Source organism: Cynocephalus volans, chromosome X (genome assembly GCF_027409185.1).
Source record: "Cynocephalus volans isolate mCynVol1 chromosome X, mCynVol1.pri, whole genome shotgun sequence".
Lineage (NCBI taxonomy): Eukaryota > Metazoa > Chordata > Mammalia > Dermoptera > Cynocephalidae > Cynocephalus > Cynocephalus volans.
Genome location: NC_084478.1, coordinates 70,246,773 through 70,264,235, shown reverse-complemented (window position 1 = coordinate 70,264,235; position 17,463 = coordinate 70,246,773). Strand labels below are relative to the sequence as shown.

The window sequence follows — 17,463 nt, the reverse complement described above, 5'->3', positions numbered from 1 at the left end:
TCCCTGTATCTTGGGTGCTCAGAAAATAACCCAGAATGAGATCTGGACACAAATCCAACACTGTATCACCAGTCCTGGGAATTGGATCTATTCCGTCCCTTGCCTCAGATAAATCTGTGAAGAAAATAATGACACTTCTTTTTTTTTTTAAATTTTTTTTTATTCATTTTCTAGCCCAGCTTGTCGGACACCCTGTACTGGCACAGTGTAACTGCTCAGATGTATTAGGAAATACAATCATGCATTGTGCAGTTCACTGGCCTGATGGTGAGGGGGCTCCAGCTGGGATGGAATGCTGCTGGGGGGAGTAGGATGGAGAGGAGTCAAAGGAGTTGTTAGCTCACAGGTTAGTGAGCAGCCAGTCTAGAAGTTGTTTTCTAGCCATGTTTCCCACGGCTTCATCCAGTTGTCGTTCCTTGGCAAACTTCATGACCTCTTGAAGAAGGTCTCCCACACTGTACCCCTTCTCTGCTGCCTTAGCTGAAACGTCAGGAAGCTGTGGAGAGAGCAGAGCTAGCTTGAGTCACCTGGTGCTTTTTGGAGGAAGGACCCGCTGGACAAAGTGAACACCCCACAGCCCTCACTCCTATGATTCTAGGATTAAAGATCTGGAAGGAGGCTGTTGACATAGCTTTCCTTTTTCCTTGAATCTTCTCTAATGACATTATCAAAATGCCAAAGGTACTTTGCTTTTGAGCTTTAAAAACAAACTCTGAAACCAACTGTGTTCATTAAATACTTCTCACCAGATGCTGGACCTTTCGGTTATTCTGTGCTAGTCAAGGTTTGGGGTAGACATTACCCCCGCCTCCCTAAGAAAGTATGAGATTGAGGGTTAGGAGATTACCTGGGTTCATCTCCTGGACTGAAAATAATTTGGTTAAGTATTTGGTTTCTCTGGAACCCATCTAATGTAAGAAATGCAGCTATGGTGTGTGTGTGTGTGTGTCTGTGTGTGTGTGACACACACACACACAGAGAATGTGTGTATGTGTATGAATAATGCTGGCCTTCATGGGATCTGAGGAGCAGGACGAGGGTGAGGCAAGTGAGGCACTGAGGGCATAAAATTTAAGGAGACAGGCACTTTCTGGGCACTTGTAGGACCTGTGAGTTTTGGGGAGGAATATAGAAGTCATAATGAGACTAGTTTTAAATTGTTTCTGGCCAAAGACAAAATGGGTCCATGACACTTCTATTACCTCAAAGGGGAGGAGCTCCCTTTTTCTTTTTTTTTCTCTCCAAAGTCCTTTGGGGATCTTAAAACTCAAAACGTAAGACTAAAAAATCACTCCCCAATGTTTTACCAAATAGTTTGTTGAAACAGTCACTGATAAAATGAGCAAATCTCAATCTCCTCCTCTTGGTGGAAATACACAGGCCTTGAGGTGTCCACTGCCCCACTTAGCTAGTGGTTCAGCACTTCTGTGTCTTTTTATGAGGTGAAAGTATTTCATGAAGCACATGGTACAGAATAGACTTGAAAAGAAATTGGATCAATCTTAGGCTCTAAGTACAAGGCTGCCTCCCCGCCTCTGCCCATTCTAACCCTCTTTCTTCTCTTGCTTTGATGCATTCCTTACCTTCTCCAGTTGTCCGTCATCATCTCCCATGAAGTAGAGCATGGGCACATTAAACTGGGAGGCTGCAATCCACTGCAGGACAGCCTGGAGCTGCTTCTGCAAGTTACTTGTAGAACACTGATTATTGACGATGACTTCAGGCCCAGGAGAGTCTTGATTGTTCTGTGACATCTCACCATCATGACTACATCTGGCCAAGTTTGCTTGTTCTTCCAATTCAGCAAGGGCTGCGCCATTGCTGCTATACTTAGCCATGATAAGGCACAGCTTCATCACAGATTCTACCAGCTGATCTATAAATTGCCAGCTCATTTGCTTCATCCCCCTGATAAAGTCAAGTTCTTGATTGTCCTGGCATTGTTCTTCCCCTCTGTTAGATCTCTTGGACACAGAAGCTGCTTTGCTTGCCTTCTCAGAACGCTTGTTCTCACCTTCAGATAGATCATCACAGTTGAAGGGGCTCTCACTAAGCAGTTTCTGAATCAGCGTTAGAACAATGTTTGACATATCCAGCTTCTCGGAGTCCAGCTGTTGATTTTCCTTTAGAGAGGTGGATGGTCCAGGAGCTCCGTGAGTTTCTAGATGTTTCATTGACATTGCTTTGGCACTTTGGCCACTTCCACACTTTTCATACTGGGCACTCTGAGTCATATAGTCCATGGTAGAACCAGGACAGTCTTCTTTGCATGTATCTTTGCCCTTGGCCTGCTGAGTCAGATGGTACTGGATCAGCATAAGGGCAGAGACAATTAGGTCCTTGGCCAGTGAATCTGTGGAAGGGCTGATCTTCTCTCTTTTCTCTTCTTTACTGGTACATGCTTTGGTAGTCATCTTACCTTGGTTTCCTTGCTTTTGGTTCCACATGGTCAGGCTCTCCTTGAGAATGTGTTCACCAACTTTCTCAGCACTGGTTAATGACTTGCATGGGTCTGGCTTCGTTTTGCCTTTGTCCTTCCCCTTCATTTCAGCTTTCATGGCTGAGAATTCAAGACTCTGGTTCTTGCATTTAGGATCATGGGACCCAGCTTTCAAAGATGCATATGACAGACTTTGAGACTTAGTCTCCTTCTTCTCGCCAAGAAGGGCACTAACCAGGCGCTTCAGTATGGCCTCCGTGATGTCAGCAGCATTTTGTTTTCCATGGTTGAACAGATTCCTCTTGAGAGCCGAGACAAAATCTGAGTCGGTCATCAGGACTCCAGTAATATTATGCAAGTTTTTCATGCAGGAATCAATCAAATCAGACACAATTTCCTTGGTGTGCTTTAACAACACTCTCTTCAGGACCACACAGGCTGGAATTGGCTTGCCAGAACTGTGCACTTTCAAGGTCTTCATAACGGAAACCATCATGTCAGATGCTACCTGATTTGCATAAACCATGAGGCCTTTGCTGATAGAATCTGCAAAGTCTTTGCTATCTCTCTGGCACATCTGCTTGTCTCCACCCTTGTTCTTGTTGGATAATTCACTATACAGAAATGTCCTCTGGTCACCTTCCCTACACTCCTCCCCATTGCCATTCATTTCTGCAGAGGTCGCTTCCACAGCATCATGGGCCATTTCAGAAGCAATCTTGCTCACAGCACTGCGGGGGCTGTTTTTTCCTTTGTCCCCATGGGGTGGATAGATTGAATGATGAAGGCATTTGCTTCCACCTTCTAACTTCTCCTTGATTTCCTTATGGGCCATCTGGATTACCAGAGAAGATAGTCGGTTGACATAGAAGGAAAGGTCATCCGTAGAACATTCTCCTTCAGGGGAGATAACTGCCCTCTGGGTGCTAGGAGACTTGGCTGGAGGAGTCGAAGGACCTTGGTTATTGTTGGTGTTTTTGGTTGCTGTCATTTCTAGATGTAGGCTTTGAGGTCCGTTGGCCACATAATCCATGTTCAGCTGATTGGCATAGACACTGTAGCAGTTCCCAGAGGGTATTTTGTGATATTCGCCATCTGTGTTTCCTATCTTATGTTTACAGCTAGAGGCTGAGGGGCTCAGTGCGTGTTGGAAACCCAAGGCATACTTCTGGAGATCATTGAGAAGCCAATTGAGGACACTCATGGGATCAGAGGGAGTTTGTTTGAAAAGGCATACAGATCCCTCCATCTGAAAAAAGAACATCTAGCTATAAGAGTTTGGGTAGGCTACTTCTTTTCCCCTTATTTCATTTAGTAGATATATCTTCTAAATTGCATAGATTAGGGACTTGACCTTTTAGAATTGGCATGGGAATATAACATTCAATTATATCCATTAGTACACATGTAAGCAGAAGTGGCAGCAACGAAAGCTAACAGTATATACATTTGTACACTTAACTATATACAGGTTGATGGAGTTTGGATGTGTTGTCCCCTCCAAAACTCATGTGGAAATTTGATCCCCATTGCGACAGTGTTGGAAACTGTTTGAGTCATGGGGGTGGATCCCTCATGAATGGATTAGTGGTCTGCCTAGGTGGGGAGAGTAATGAGTGAGTTCTCGCTCTATTAGTTCCCTTCCCATGAGAGCTGGTTGTTTAAAAGACCCTGGCACCTCCTCTCTCTCTCTCTCTCTCTCTCTCTCTCTCTCTCTTGCTTTCTCTCACCATGTGATCTGCTTGTACCCACTGGCTGCCTGCCGCTTTCCACGATGAGTAGAAGCAGCCTGAGTCCCATGCCAGATGCAGCTGTCCCAGAATCATAAGCCAAATAATTGTCTTTTCCTTATAAATTACCCAGTTTCAGGTATTTCTGTTATAGCAACACTAAACAGACTAATACACGGGTGTTATCAATATGCTTGTCAGTACCGTATGAGTATGTGTGTTTATTTCAATGTGTGAATGTGACTGTTGTGTGTGTATATGTACATTGACATAGGAATTCATTTCTGTGAACATCTCAACAGATGTGAGAATGTATCAGTCTGTATTGTTAGTGTGTGAAAATGTGCCAGTATGTGTATGTGTGTGCATATGTGTGACCACGTGTAAGCATGCGTAATAATGTATTTTGACATTGTTACCCATTGTATATATTTACTGTATAGGCCAAAATGTGCATACTAGTAAATCTATTTGTACTTGCATGTGTCAAAATATGAGTGTGTATGTCAGTATGTCTCTGACTAGAAAAATGAGGAAGTGTCAATTTGAGTAGTCTATGTATATGTTTATGATATAAACTCACTAGTATGTGTCATGAAGCTATAAATTCATTTATGTATATTAAAGCAGAAATTTACACATTAACATACACATTCATTAATATTATAATAGATTGATACATTATATTAATATAGTGTCTATTGATATATTATAGATTAATCTATTATAATATTAATGAATGTGTGTGTTAAAATATGGATATGCGTAAGTAGGTGATTGTATAATGACTGTGTACATCAATGAATTGGGTGCCAATTTATGCTATACTTATATGCTATGTCAATGCTTGACAATGTGTGTGTCGGTGTTGCACATACCCTGGCATTTGAGTATGTGTGTGAATACATGAGTGGGTATGTCACAGCATTCATGTCAATGTGTGTATCAATGCATACAAACGATTGTGAAAGTGTATCACTTTGTGTAAGTTTCTATGTGTGTGTGTCAGCATGACTGTGTATGACCATACATGTCTTTGCATAGACATGTATATTAATATGTATGTATGCCAATACCTGAGTCCATATAGTCACTGTATTTTGATCAAGGCTAGAGTGTGTTAATGTGAGTGTATATTTATACATTGTGTGTAAGATGGGTGTTTATGTATACTACATGTTGACATGTCACTGCATCTGACTCTATATATGACTTCGTATATCTTTGTATATGTGTGTAAGTCCTTGTATATGAATAGATCAATATATTGAGTTTGATATATCAATGCTTGTATGTGTTCCTCAATCACATGTAGCCAGGCCTGTGTGTATCATTACTTGTATAAATTATCTTTTGTTAATGTATGTAAATGTATATACTGATGTGCGTGTCACTTTGTATAAATTTATATGTGTACATCTATGTTTGTGACTGTGTATGCCCATGTATGGGTATGTGTATATGTATTATGTACACAGTGTGCATTCATCAGTAAATACCATTGCCCTCTTTGCCCCTCGCCTTGCTTCCTCTCTTCTCTTTTCACTGAATTCCTGGAAGTGTGAGGTCATGATCAGGTTGACAAATGGGCTTAAGTTACAATCAAGGAGATCTGCATTGTGTGTAGGAAATATGGGCTGCTCTTTTAAAAATAAACACCAGGTATAATTTATGCTTTTCTTAAGACTCCAAAATGGAGTTGGCCACCCCCAACTAAACCCAAAACTCTTTGGAGAATGTTATGTAACGTTTTTTCCTTGCTCTCACTATAAAGGTCTCTGGGGTCAGAAATGATGTTTTGGTTATTACTTGTTAGCCTAGGGACACAGAACAAGAAATATTTGATTCTTTTGTGCTAAAGCCAAATATCCTGTCCCAATACCAGCGACTCCAGGCTTGTAGGGATGTGGGGGTGACTTGTTGTTTGCTCCAATGCCCTTCCCAAACCTGGAGCCTAACATATAATTTGGGATACTTACACAAAAACAAGAGGATTATGTATGAGACAGTAGTGTGCAAATCTAATTGTTTCTAACTTTAAGTTACCCAACAGCCTGGCTAATCTCTTAGACAACAGAGTGGAGACTAGGCACTCAAATTCTTGGTTGTTATGGATTTTCTCTGCTCCGTATCCCTCCTTCTTTTCTGTTGGATGTTGGGCAATATAGGGCACACAAGTCCATTACAAGCCAGCAAAGAACATTGCAAAAGATCTTGCCTATACATCCACATCTTTGTTAGGGTAAAAATAGCAAAATTCTGATTGGAGTAGGTACCTGAAAATCAGGAAAGGGCATTCTGAACCTCTGTGATTAGTCCCATCATTAAATAACTGGGTGTTGCACTTACTGTGGCCCTGAACTTAGGCCTGTGTTCTCTAGAATGTCATAGTGTTCAAACTAATGGGCCTGTTTGACCATAGTTTTCTTACCGTCTCTGAACCAGAGTCCTGAGACTTAGCATAAAGTATGGTTATTATTTGTGATAATGAACATGCTAATAATATTGATTTGATCAACACACATTGTGTACAGGTGATGGTAGTCAATGTTGTACCCCCTAAAATATGTATAATCCATTGTGCTTCAATTAAAAAAAGAACATTGGTCTTTTGTAATTAGAAGGGGTAGAATCTCAGAGGCTAAGTATACCTTAGACTGGTCTTGCTTCTCAGTGTCCTTGATCACGATAATCTCTTTTTCTTCCAGAGTCTCCAGGTTTAAGTCACCTTCTGAGCTGCAACCAGCAGCACCCTATGGAATTAAAGGGCGAGATTCTTATGAACAGATGCTTTTTGAGATTTCTCCAAGCTACCCCCCTAGGCTACCACTTCATGAATGTCATGTTTCCTATTATCCTTTTTCTTTCTGCAGGAGAGGTAGGCTTGTAATGCTAGCTAGTCTTTGAAGAATAAGACAAAGTTCCCTCCACCAATTACTACTTCCCCCTCCGAAGATGTTTACAAAATCATCAATCTCAAGGACCATATTCCATTAGTCATCATCCTTTTAGACAGGTTTTTTAAAGAACTTTTCTGACAGCTATCTTCCATGTTTTAGTTCTTTCAGCCCTACCATCAACTTAAGTGGCTTCTAAAATGAGACTTTATATCAAGAGTGACAGTAAATTAGGAACCAGGGATCCTGGGATCATGAGAATGATGGCTTTCCACCCTCTGCCACAGCTTTTCCCTTTCCTCATACTTGACTGATAACCCTTCTCAGCATTTTCCCACCCATTCCAGCTCGTAGCAGAGAATACCCACCTCGGAGTCTTTATCTTCCACATTCAGGGTAGACACATCGACAAAGCATATCTGTATCAAATTAGGAGGATGAATTTAGAATAACTCTAGAAAAGGCTATTATTTCTCTTTCTGGGAGATGACAACAACAGCACTTACCTCACAGGATTCTTATGGGGATTAATTCAAGACAGTGCATGCAAAGCTTTTAGCGGAGTGCCTGGAACTTAGTAAGTACAGAGTAAATCTTAATATTGTGAGTATTAAGCAGACAGAATCTTAGCATTACTCTGTTTCTTAAATGAGAATACCAACCTGTCAGATAGAGGCCCAAAGTACAGTACCTACATGTAGTAAATGAGAAAACAGAGAAGAGAAGCAGCTTTTCCAAGTGACACAAACCCAAAGTTGAAGCTTGTGTTAGAATCCAGTCTCCCTGGCTTCTAGTTTAGGGTGCTTTCTACTACACTAGTGCTTCTCAAAATGTGATATTTTTACTGTTGATGATGTAGAAAATTTTAGATGGTACATGTATAATCATTTCTGTGTTTAATAAGTGCATTTTTGTTGTGCATTGGGGAAAATACATACTAGAACTCCAAACCTGTGCTATTATTGGTAACACTTAGGGTGATGGTGATTTTTAAAACGTAAGTTGATTTTGAAAACATTGCAAAAGCACATATTAAGTAAGTAATAGTATGAGTGGTACTTGAGCATGATAAAAAATATGAAATATTATGTAAATCACTTGAGGTTTGGGAAACTGAGCTTGAAGTATTTTGCACTCCCGAAGGGTCCCAGTGTAACTTACTGATAGTTAGGTGACGTTATTATGACTTAGGTCTTAAGGAATAGGGGTTAGTTATGAGGTAACCACTACTCTTCCCTCCCCTGTCTCCTCCCTAGCCCTCCCCTCTCCACCTCCCTTACATCACTCCTCACCCTGCCCCACCCTTCATTTATCCCTGTATCATGCGTGAGTGTGTTGGCTATGACAGACTTTACTGAGCTTGGTTGCTAGGAGAAGTCACAGTATCAGCTTGCATTAGTTTATCTTGGGCCCCAGGATATCTATACCCATATGGCATTTTTTTCTAATTTTTTGGTAGGAGTCCTTTTGTATCTTACCACTTTCCGGTCTTGATCTTTCTGTCCTGTTGGGCTGTAGAGATCTACCTTGCACACGCCCCTGCGGCTGCGTAACCAGTCAATATCATCAGACATCTGGAAAGAGAAATAAAAGAAATCTGAAATGCTTATATAGGGTTTTTAGAAACCGGGTCAGTTTGGATAAGAATCTCTGGAGAGGGTCCTGAACCCATCTCTGTGTTTTATATAGGTTTAGGCTAGGAGCTGGTAGGATGAGTAGTGGGGAAGGACACTGAAATGTTTGAACTTGATGCTCAGGATCATTATCTTTTAGCAAAACCCATAGGCTCCTTCAATTTAGACTCCCCACACCAAGTATTTGGAACCATGGGAGTATCATACTGACTTGGGAGAACATCAGTCAGGAAAAATGGTGGACCAGGGAAGCAAATTTAAAAAGAGGTCTAGAGACTGTAGGGATTGCATTTAGTGATTTACTTCTACCCAACTTCATTAACTAAATGTCACCTGTCTCCACATTTCTTTACCTACTTTCGGGCACCTTCAAAGAATCAAGCTCACCTCATCGCCCTCTAACTTAATTCTATCTAACTCTAGTCCAACCAGAGTCTCATTACATTGAAGAAAGTGAAATTAGATAAACAGCTGTAACACGTCACTCAGGGTTATTGGAAAAGACTAAAGTAATACCAGTAGCGTAAATAAACAGCCATTTTAGTTAAAACAACACATGAGATTCCAACATATAGAACAAGGTCCTGAATGCTGAGAAAACTCAGTCTAATAGCCATAAATATGCCAAGACACAAGTCTCTGAGAGAAAACCAGACCTGATCCCATAGAATCAAGTTCAATTTTATTTTGAAAAGAAAAAATAATCTCTGCCAACTTACTTCTACAACCTTCCCCTGTCCCCCATCCCTACAACCTCCCAACTCAGCCTGGAGCTAAAAGGAAATGGCAGAAGCCAGTGATTGATTTTTGCTAAAAAAGACCTCAGATTTATCCTCGCAAGACACAGTTAAGAGCTCAGTAGACTTGTTTTGGTATCTGGGGCTTGAATTTGGTTTCTTTTTAAAATTTATCAAGAGAAATCCTTTTTGCCAAGTATTAAAGGGCTGTTGAATTCCTTTTTACCCTATATATATATTTTCCCCAAGCCTCTTTCAAAATTTAGACCTCCTTTTTCCTCTAGCCCTCCAAAACAGTCTCATTCTCTTCTCTCCCTTCCTCCCTCTCGCTTCCTCCCTCACCTCTCTCCCTTCTCTTCCCTCCCTCCCTCTCTCCCTCCCTTCTCCCTCTCTCTCTCTCCCTCTTATTTCTCCCCACAACATTTTTATAGCAGCTATCCTTTCACATGATAATACTACTTTCCTACTCTTTACCATCCCTGCCACCCCCACTCCCAAGATATTTTTGGGCTTACCCTTCAAGAATCTCTATGAAACCTTGAAAAATTATAGGAAAAGCCCCCCCCCACACACACACCCTCAGAAGAGGGAGTTTCTTTCCTTTTTTTCAAGACCTAGAAAACATTGGCCTAGAAAAAAAAGGAGAGGCATAGAGGTCCCTCATGTCATTTGGATCCAGCCTCAGTTCAAGTCCTAAAAAACTGTAAAAAATAAAAATTATGAACTCATTACCTTGATAATGTTCTTTTCAACTTTTGGCTGAAAATGTGCCACCCTGAAGGGAGATGTGCCCCTTTCGATGGAACTGGGCAGTGCCAAGTTCTTGGGCACCTGCAGCTGGCTGCCACCCCCGTCAGCTGCTGGACCAGAATGATGGGCCAGACACATCCCTGCTGGCTATGACCCTGAAGTATGACAATGCGGTTTGGTGGGTCACAATGCCTGAAACTACAGCAAGCTGAGCAAAGGTATGGCACACTGGCAAACTCAGCGCCTTTTCACATTAAAAGCACATCAGGTTTTCTGCTGCAGGGCAAACTTTTTATGTTATCTCTAGGATAAAACACATATTTCTTTCACACTTTCTTCAGCTCATGACTCCTCAAGATTTCCCTTCTCTTCCTTTTCTTGCTAGACCTCCAGGCCAATCTAATTATATTAGTTAGCAGTTTGGTGGAGATCTGTAGTTTTCACATACAGAATTACCACCAGTTTTTGTGAATAAAACTATTAATTTTCACATGATAGGTTATTTCTCTTTGAGTTTCTCACTAGAGAATCAGACTGTTGTGGCAAGAGATATCTGGATTTATGTAGAAACAGAGAAATGTTGACCAAAGTCTTTTCTGGATATCCCAAATAAAATTGTGAACATAGAAAGTTGTAGGCTTCCTTAACAGTTCTGTGGTTTCACCTCCCCATTAAGACATCTCTTTAGCTAGTGAAAGACAGAAGATGTCCCTACCATTATAAGTATCAGAGTAGATTATTACGTAGGACCTTTGAATGATTTTTTCTTCTCAGTTTGGATGCTGTGATGACTCTTTGTCTGCCTCAACATGTTGCATCTTTCCTCAACCCTCCATACTTTTCTAAACCTCAAGTGCCAGCTGGTACCAGAAATTCTACTCCATGACATTACTGTTTCTATAGAGAACAGTGATAGCAAAGTGTGGGGCTCTATTCTTAGGATTCTAGGTAATTTAAGTGGTCCAGCAAGCTCTGACCTTCACCATGAGACATAAGTAGGCCACAGAATGTCTGATCCAGTTGGTACAGGGTCAGCCTTTCACAGACTCCTCAAGCCATGAAAAGACTTAAGCCCCACTCATTCTTTTACATTCTGGCCAGTGCTGAATTAATTATTGGCCACTGTGTTATACTTTGAGAGGCCTTCAGTTTAGCCCCAGTTTGGAAACATTGGCCCACAGCCAAGTGGCTCTCACTGTGCCAAGTCTCATCTTGTCTTTCCTTGTCCTTTCTCTGTATGTCTCCACTTTAACTTCAGGTATGTGAATAAATGCATCTGAATTAAAAATCAGTTGAGATGATCTCCTAGATAATCGTTTCATATTCTTGGTTCTACCTCCATTTCTTCTCTCATGTTACCTCTGCGATTGCATGTGTTAACCCTGCTGTACAATTTTGAACGTGTTAGCTCATAATGTCAAAGAGAAACAGAGGCAGACATTTGTTAAAGGTGGCAAGACAGATTTTATTCAGGTCACTGCAGTAGGAGAGAGAGACTTTCGATGAGCAGAGCTCAACTCCACTGAAACAAAAGGTGGGGTATGCTAAAGGTATACTGAGGGACATGGGGGGAAGGGGGTGAGATTGGTCAATGTTATTAGGGCTCTGTGTTTGCTAACTGGTGCTTATCAAAGTTAGGCTCCTACTCTCCCACAGAGACTGAGAAACAGGGCCTTATCTTTCTTGATTATATTTCAAAGGGATGGCTCCCAGGTTCTTCAGAAAGACACTCCTGAGTTGTAGAAGATACATCTCAAAGGGACAGAGGAAGGATTTGTTATGGTAAGTTTTCTGAAGTACATGTTCTAAGGAAAAGGAGTCAGGGCCGGTAGTTAGGTTTTGGCTGGAACAAACAGTAAATTCTTTTGGCAGTGTTAAGCTTTCTCAGGCAAGCATTTTAAGGGGGCTGGGGTCATCATCCTAGGGACATGGCCTTGAGCTGATAGAAAGTATATCAGTGATTTTTCAAGTGTCTTAGTGGGGAGGAGGAGGGAGAGGTGGATGAAATTGTTTGTGCTGAAAGTTGCAGTTTTTATGGGCCAAGGTTAGGGCCTAGTTGAGAAGTCGGCTCAGAAAACGCTGACTTAAGTTTGGTCAAGAAGAGAGTCTTTGTTAATGGTGATCAGCTGAAATTCACAGTACAGGGTACCTGCTTTTCCTATACCACCCTTTTGTCAAGAAGAAACTTCTATGATTAAAGACAAAGTTGGAGCTCCTGTGTCTGTATCATCTCTGTGGAATAAGAAGCAAAGGCAGAAAATGTCCATGTATTCTTCAAGCACCAGAACATATATCCCTAAGAGATCACAGAAAAACAACAACAAAAAAACAAAAAACAAACTTTTATGTCTCCTGGCCCAGAAGAGAAAGACCATGATTTATGCCTGGAAAATATTTTACCAAATCCCCAAATTACAAAGAGAGAACTGCTATGGATGATTAGAGCACTGTCCCATGGCACTCCAATCCTGTCATCCTGGAGGCTAACCAGGAGTAGACAAGCGCAGCATTTGGATGCAAAACCAATAAAGAAAATGTAGGGAAAGAATCAAGGCAGACATGGCTCAGTCATAGGTCACAGCATATCCACTGTCTCTTCTTTCTCTTAAGCTGCTGAGGCTCTCAGACTGACCTGTACTGAGTGTGGGGGGGGGTAGGGTGGGGAGAAGGGATATTCAAGTAGTCAAAATAAGAAATACATTGTAAGTACTGTGTGAATGTGTAAATAGTCTGTACTTAGGCTAGTCTTTAAGAGCTAAACATAAAGATGTTAAACACATAAGCCTTGGTTATCATTTTTTTCTTACCTTCTTCATCCGTTTTCTTACCTTGTTTATTCTACCCAAACATCTCTTTCACACAAACTTGTGAAAAACAGTACAAATCAACACTTTAAATGTGCTTTCAGTTTGTATTTGGCTTGAAAAAACTATTAAGATAATAAAAGTGGGACACACACACACACACACACACAACACACACACACGCACACACACACACACACACGCAGCAGAGGGAGTCTTTGGGAGGTGATGGAACTGTTCTGTATCCTGTTCGTTGTGGCACCTACATGAATCTGTACATGTGTTAAAATTCATAGAACTGCAAACCAAGAGAAAAAAAGTCAGTTTTACTGGATAATAATTTAAAAAATAAATTTTAAAAAGGTGAAGGCTCTGGAGCTTCACTTTTGAACTTGCTGGGTTCAAATTCTGATGCCACCACTTACTAGCTGTCTGACCCCAAACAAATAACTACCCTCTGTGCTTTAATTTTTTCACCCCTCAAACAGGGACAGTCATAGTTCCTGCCTCCTAGAGGGTTTGCCGTGCTGAAGATTAAATGAGTTAATGCATATAATGTGCTTAGAACAGTACCTGACATAATAAATAAATACATTTCTATGTTTAGAAATTCTGGGGGTTGTAAATATTATTTAAATCCTATGTTATTTTTTTATCTTATATTTAATTCTGTGTTATTAGATGCTCAATAAATTTCTATGTCCAGTAGACAGTTCAGTATAAGGGCCTGGGATGCAGGAGACTGTTTGGAAGACTGAAGAAGTCACTGTTGGGTGTATTTGGGTGTTTGTAGCTATAGGAAAAATAGCAGCTGTGACCTTATATATTTAAGCCATGCAATCTGCCCAGCCACCATCCTTCCTCACTCCTTACCTCCTTCCAGTTTTCACGCAGTTCCTAACCCATGGTGCTCTCTCCATTTTGGCCTTCAGTTCATTGACTAGTTATGACCTCTCCAAACTAAAGTACTTTTAAAGCTGTTCTCAACTTTGTCTCTGATCAAAGTCTCTTGGATATTTTGCAAAACGACTGAACTGTTAAAAAATGTCAATGTTATAAAAGACCAGAAAAGGGGCTGGGAACTGTTGTAGATTAAAGGACACTAAAGAGATATGGTAACTAAATGCAGTTGCATGGATCTTGGATAGAGTAAAGGGGAGCAGCTATAGAGACCATTACTGAGATATTTAAGAAAAATTAATCTGAATTGTCTGTGGAAGAATGTCCTTGTTCCTTGGAGATACACACTGGAGTATTTAGGGTTAAATATCATGATGTCTGCACTAACTTGCAAATGGTCCAGCAAGGTAATGATAATTTTATACAATAATTATTATATATACACAATTTTAGTCAGTTGTGTGCTCGATAGATAAAACAAGATGGCAAAATATTAACAATTGGTGAAGGCAGATGGTGAAGGTATATGGGTACTCATTGTTCTAGTCTTATAATTTTTCTGTAGGTTTTAATTTTTTCAAAATAAAAAGGGCTAATAGAACATCACTTGCAGAAACTTTGTCTGTTTGGTCCGTTATTGTGTCCTCAGAGTGTAGAACAATGTCTGTTACATAGCAGCTGCCAAATAAATATTAACTGAATGGGGGAGAGGAGAAAACGTGGTGGACTACTGGGTTCAAAACTATGCTATCGACCCTAAGTGAATCATCGTGTAGTACATGCATGTATCGAAACAACATACCATACCCCACAAGGATGTACAAATAAATGTTTAAAAATGTATAAAAAAGAATGAATGAGGTAATTTTGGCAAAAGAGATGCAAATACTGAAAAAAGAAATATAAAACCATCATTTTTTGCTAAAAATATGACTCCTTACATAGAAAATAACGTAAAATTAACTGAGAAATCGTAATTTATTGAGAACAAAAAGAAAAAAAAAGAATTCAGCAAAGTGGCAAAATACAAGAGCAACATATAATAAACAATATTGTTTTTATACAACAGCAATAATCTGCTAGAAAAAGTAATAGATTGAAAAAATCCAAGTCACAATAACTCCAGAACTATAAATGGCCTAGAGGAAAAAAATCTAACAATAAATGTATAAAATCTAGACGAAGAAAAATATATAATTTATTTTTATTGATTTATTTATTTATTTATTTTATCAATATACAATGTAATTGATTTTCGTGTTTCTTTACTGATTCCTCCCTCCCCCTCTCTCTCCCCCTCCCACTCATCAGCATCATATCTCTTCACTTGTCTTAACAAGTTCAAAGAACTGTGATCGCTGTGTCTTCTTCCCTGCCCCCCGTTTGTTTGTGTATTTATTTATTTAAGAAAAATACATAACTTTATTGAAGGCCATAAAGGAATATCTGAACAAAGTGATTGATATGTTATATTCCAACATGGTAAAACTCCCTATTGTAAAGATGTCAACTACCTAAAAGTATCTATAACTTTAATTTCAATAAAAAACCTAGCGATATTTTGTATAGAACCCAACAAAATAACTCTAAAAATCATCTGGAAGAGAAAATGTTCAAGAATAGCTGAGAAAATTTTGAAAAAGAACAGTGGGAGGAGACTTACCCTACCAAATATAACAACCTAGCATAGAAGTATAGTAATTGAAATGATGTGGTAATGGAACAAAACTTAACGAATAGATCAATGAAACAGAATAAAGAGCTCAAAACAGATCCAAATATATATGGGAATCCAGTTTTTTACAAGGGAGAAAGGATAAAGTATTCAGTAAATGGTATTAGAAAAATTAGTTATCCATTTAAAAATAAAGTTAGATCTTTACCTTGCAACTTTTATAAAAGTAAATTTTTGATAGATTGAAGACCTGAACATAAAACATAAAATAAAAGTAATACAGGAGAGTGTTTTAAAACTTGGGGTAGGGTAGGCACAAAACGTGAAGATATAAGTAAATAAATTTGCATCAAAAATAGAAAACATCGATAAGACAAAAACATGAAAACAAAAGTATCTCATAGTGGCTAAGGACCATCAGATTACCTAGTATTTGTTTTTTATGAGTTGAATATTAAAAAAATGATTTTGACAGATTTTCTTTTGTTTCATGCTTTTTGGCCATGAAGAAACAATCTTTGCCTTATGTTTCTTCTAATAGACTTCATTTTTTTAGAGCAGTTTTAGGTTCACAGCAAAACTGAGTGTAAGGTACAGAGATTTCCCATATTACCTTATGATTTTAGACAGCATTGTCTCTGTATGTGGGGACTATTTGAAAATTACAGTATCTACGTTCACGGAGAGAGAATTTTTTGTAACGATTAATAAACAATTGTGCGGAGCTTCAGAATGGCTGAGTAAGAAGCTTGGAAAATATTCTCTCCCCCCAAAAACAATAAAACAGGGAAAAATTGTCAAAAACAACATTAGAAATGTGACCAAAGGCATAACAACAAATTGAGAAGCATTTATTCAAGAAAAACCATGGGGCCTTGGTTAGAACAGTGAGAATCTGGAAAACATTACAGCTAATCTGAGATCTCTGTACAGGTTGGGGTAGGCAACAGACCAGCAGACTAGCTAGACATGTAACAGGAAGATCTGGGGAACAAGAAAGGCCTAGTGGCTTTCACATATCCCTGGTGGTCTATAAATCTGTGTGCTTGCACAAGGCGGCACACTTGCTCAGGAGAGACAGGAGAGGGACTTAGCTATCTACTTATCTCATGCTGAACACAAGGTCTTGCACACAAAGAAAATAAAAGCTTGGGCAGACTTGTAAGCTGCCTGAACTTTGAACGTGTTCACCAAACTACACACAGATTAATTGGCAAATGGTGGAAGTCTTGCTTGCTAAAAATGGTTAAGTACAACTTCTGAACAATCATATGCTGACCATTAAGCTATGTGTACTCAGTGATAACTGCCAGGAAGCCAGGCCATAAAAAAGAATGAAATTCTGCCATTTGCAGTAACAGGGATAAGGTTGGAGAAAATTATGTTAAGTGAAATAAGCCAGGCCTAGAGGGAAAAATACCATATGTTGTCACTCTTAAGTGGGAGCTAAGAGAGAAGGAAGGAAGTAAAGAAAAGACCACAGTGATGTGTTGTTGGTCCTGCAGAGGGAGAGAGCTTACATAGGGTTGCTGGGGGCTAGGGGAGGGGGCTGGAGTTCAGGGACTGGGTGAGAGACATGGCGAATAATAGCAATTTGTGGTAATGGGCATCCTGATACTATTAATCTGGGCATCACAATCTGGGCACAGGTGGTGATGGTCAGCTTTGTACCCCATGTGTATGCATAATCAATAAAATAAAAAAAACATAAAAATAAGGATAAAAAAATACTGTGTGGACATCAGCAGCTATATACCACAGGAGAGATCAACTCTACAAAATGAGTTCAAATAAGTCTAAGTGAACAAACCAACAGGAATGTTAACCACTGCTAGAGATGGGAATCAGAATCCAGACATTGTACAATATTTTATCTAAAATACCCAGTTTTCAACA

At 39.7% G+C, this 17,463-nt stretch overlaps 1 protein-coding gene across 1 annotated transcript; it reads right to left on the bottom strand.

Moving 5' to 3' along the window:
• Positions 1–340: 340 nt before the first annotated feature.
• On the bottom strand, positions 341–8,641 carry LOC134367541 (A-kinase anchor protein 4-like). The gene is made up of 5 exons (XM_063084283.1): positions 8,546–8,641; positions 7,436–7,486; positions 6,822–6,923; positions 1,584–3,689; positions 341–496 (listed from the first exon to the last, which is right to left on the bottom strand). Exons 1-5 carry the CDS (start codon positions 8,639–8,641, stop codon positions 341–343), a joined length of 2,511 nt encoding a protein of 836 aa, XP_062940353.1.
• Between the last annotated feature and the right edge of the window lie 8,822 nt (positions 8,642–17,463).

Coding starts and splice junctions, on each gene's coding strand:
- LOC134367541 (XM_063084283.1), bottom strand. CDS start 8,641: ATGTCTGATGATATTGACTGGTTACGCAGCCGCAGGGGCGTGTGCAAG. Junction 7,487..8,545: donor AAGATCAAGACCGGAAAGTG/GTAAGATACAAA, acceptor AATTTGATACAG/ATATGCTTTGTCGATGTGTC. Junction 497..1,583: donor ATGACGGACAACTGGAGAAG/GTAAGGAATGCA, acceptor CTCTCTCCACAG/CTTCCTGACGTTTCAGCTAA.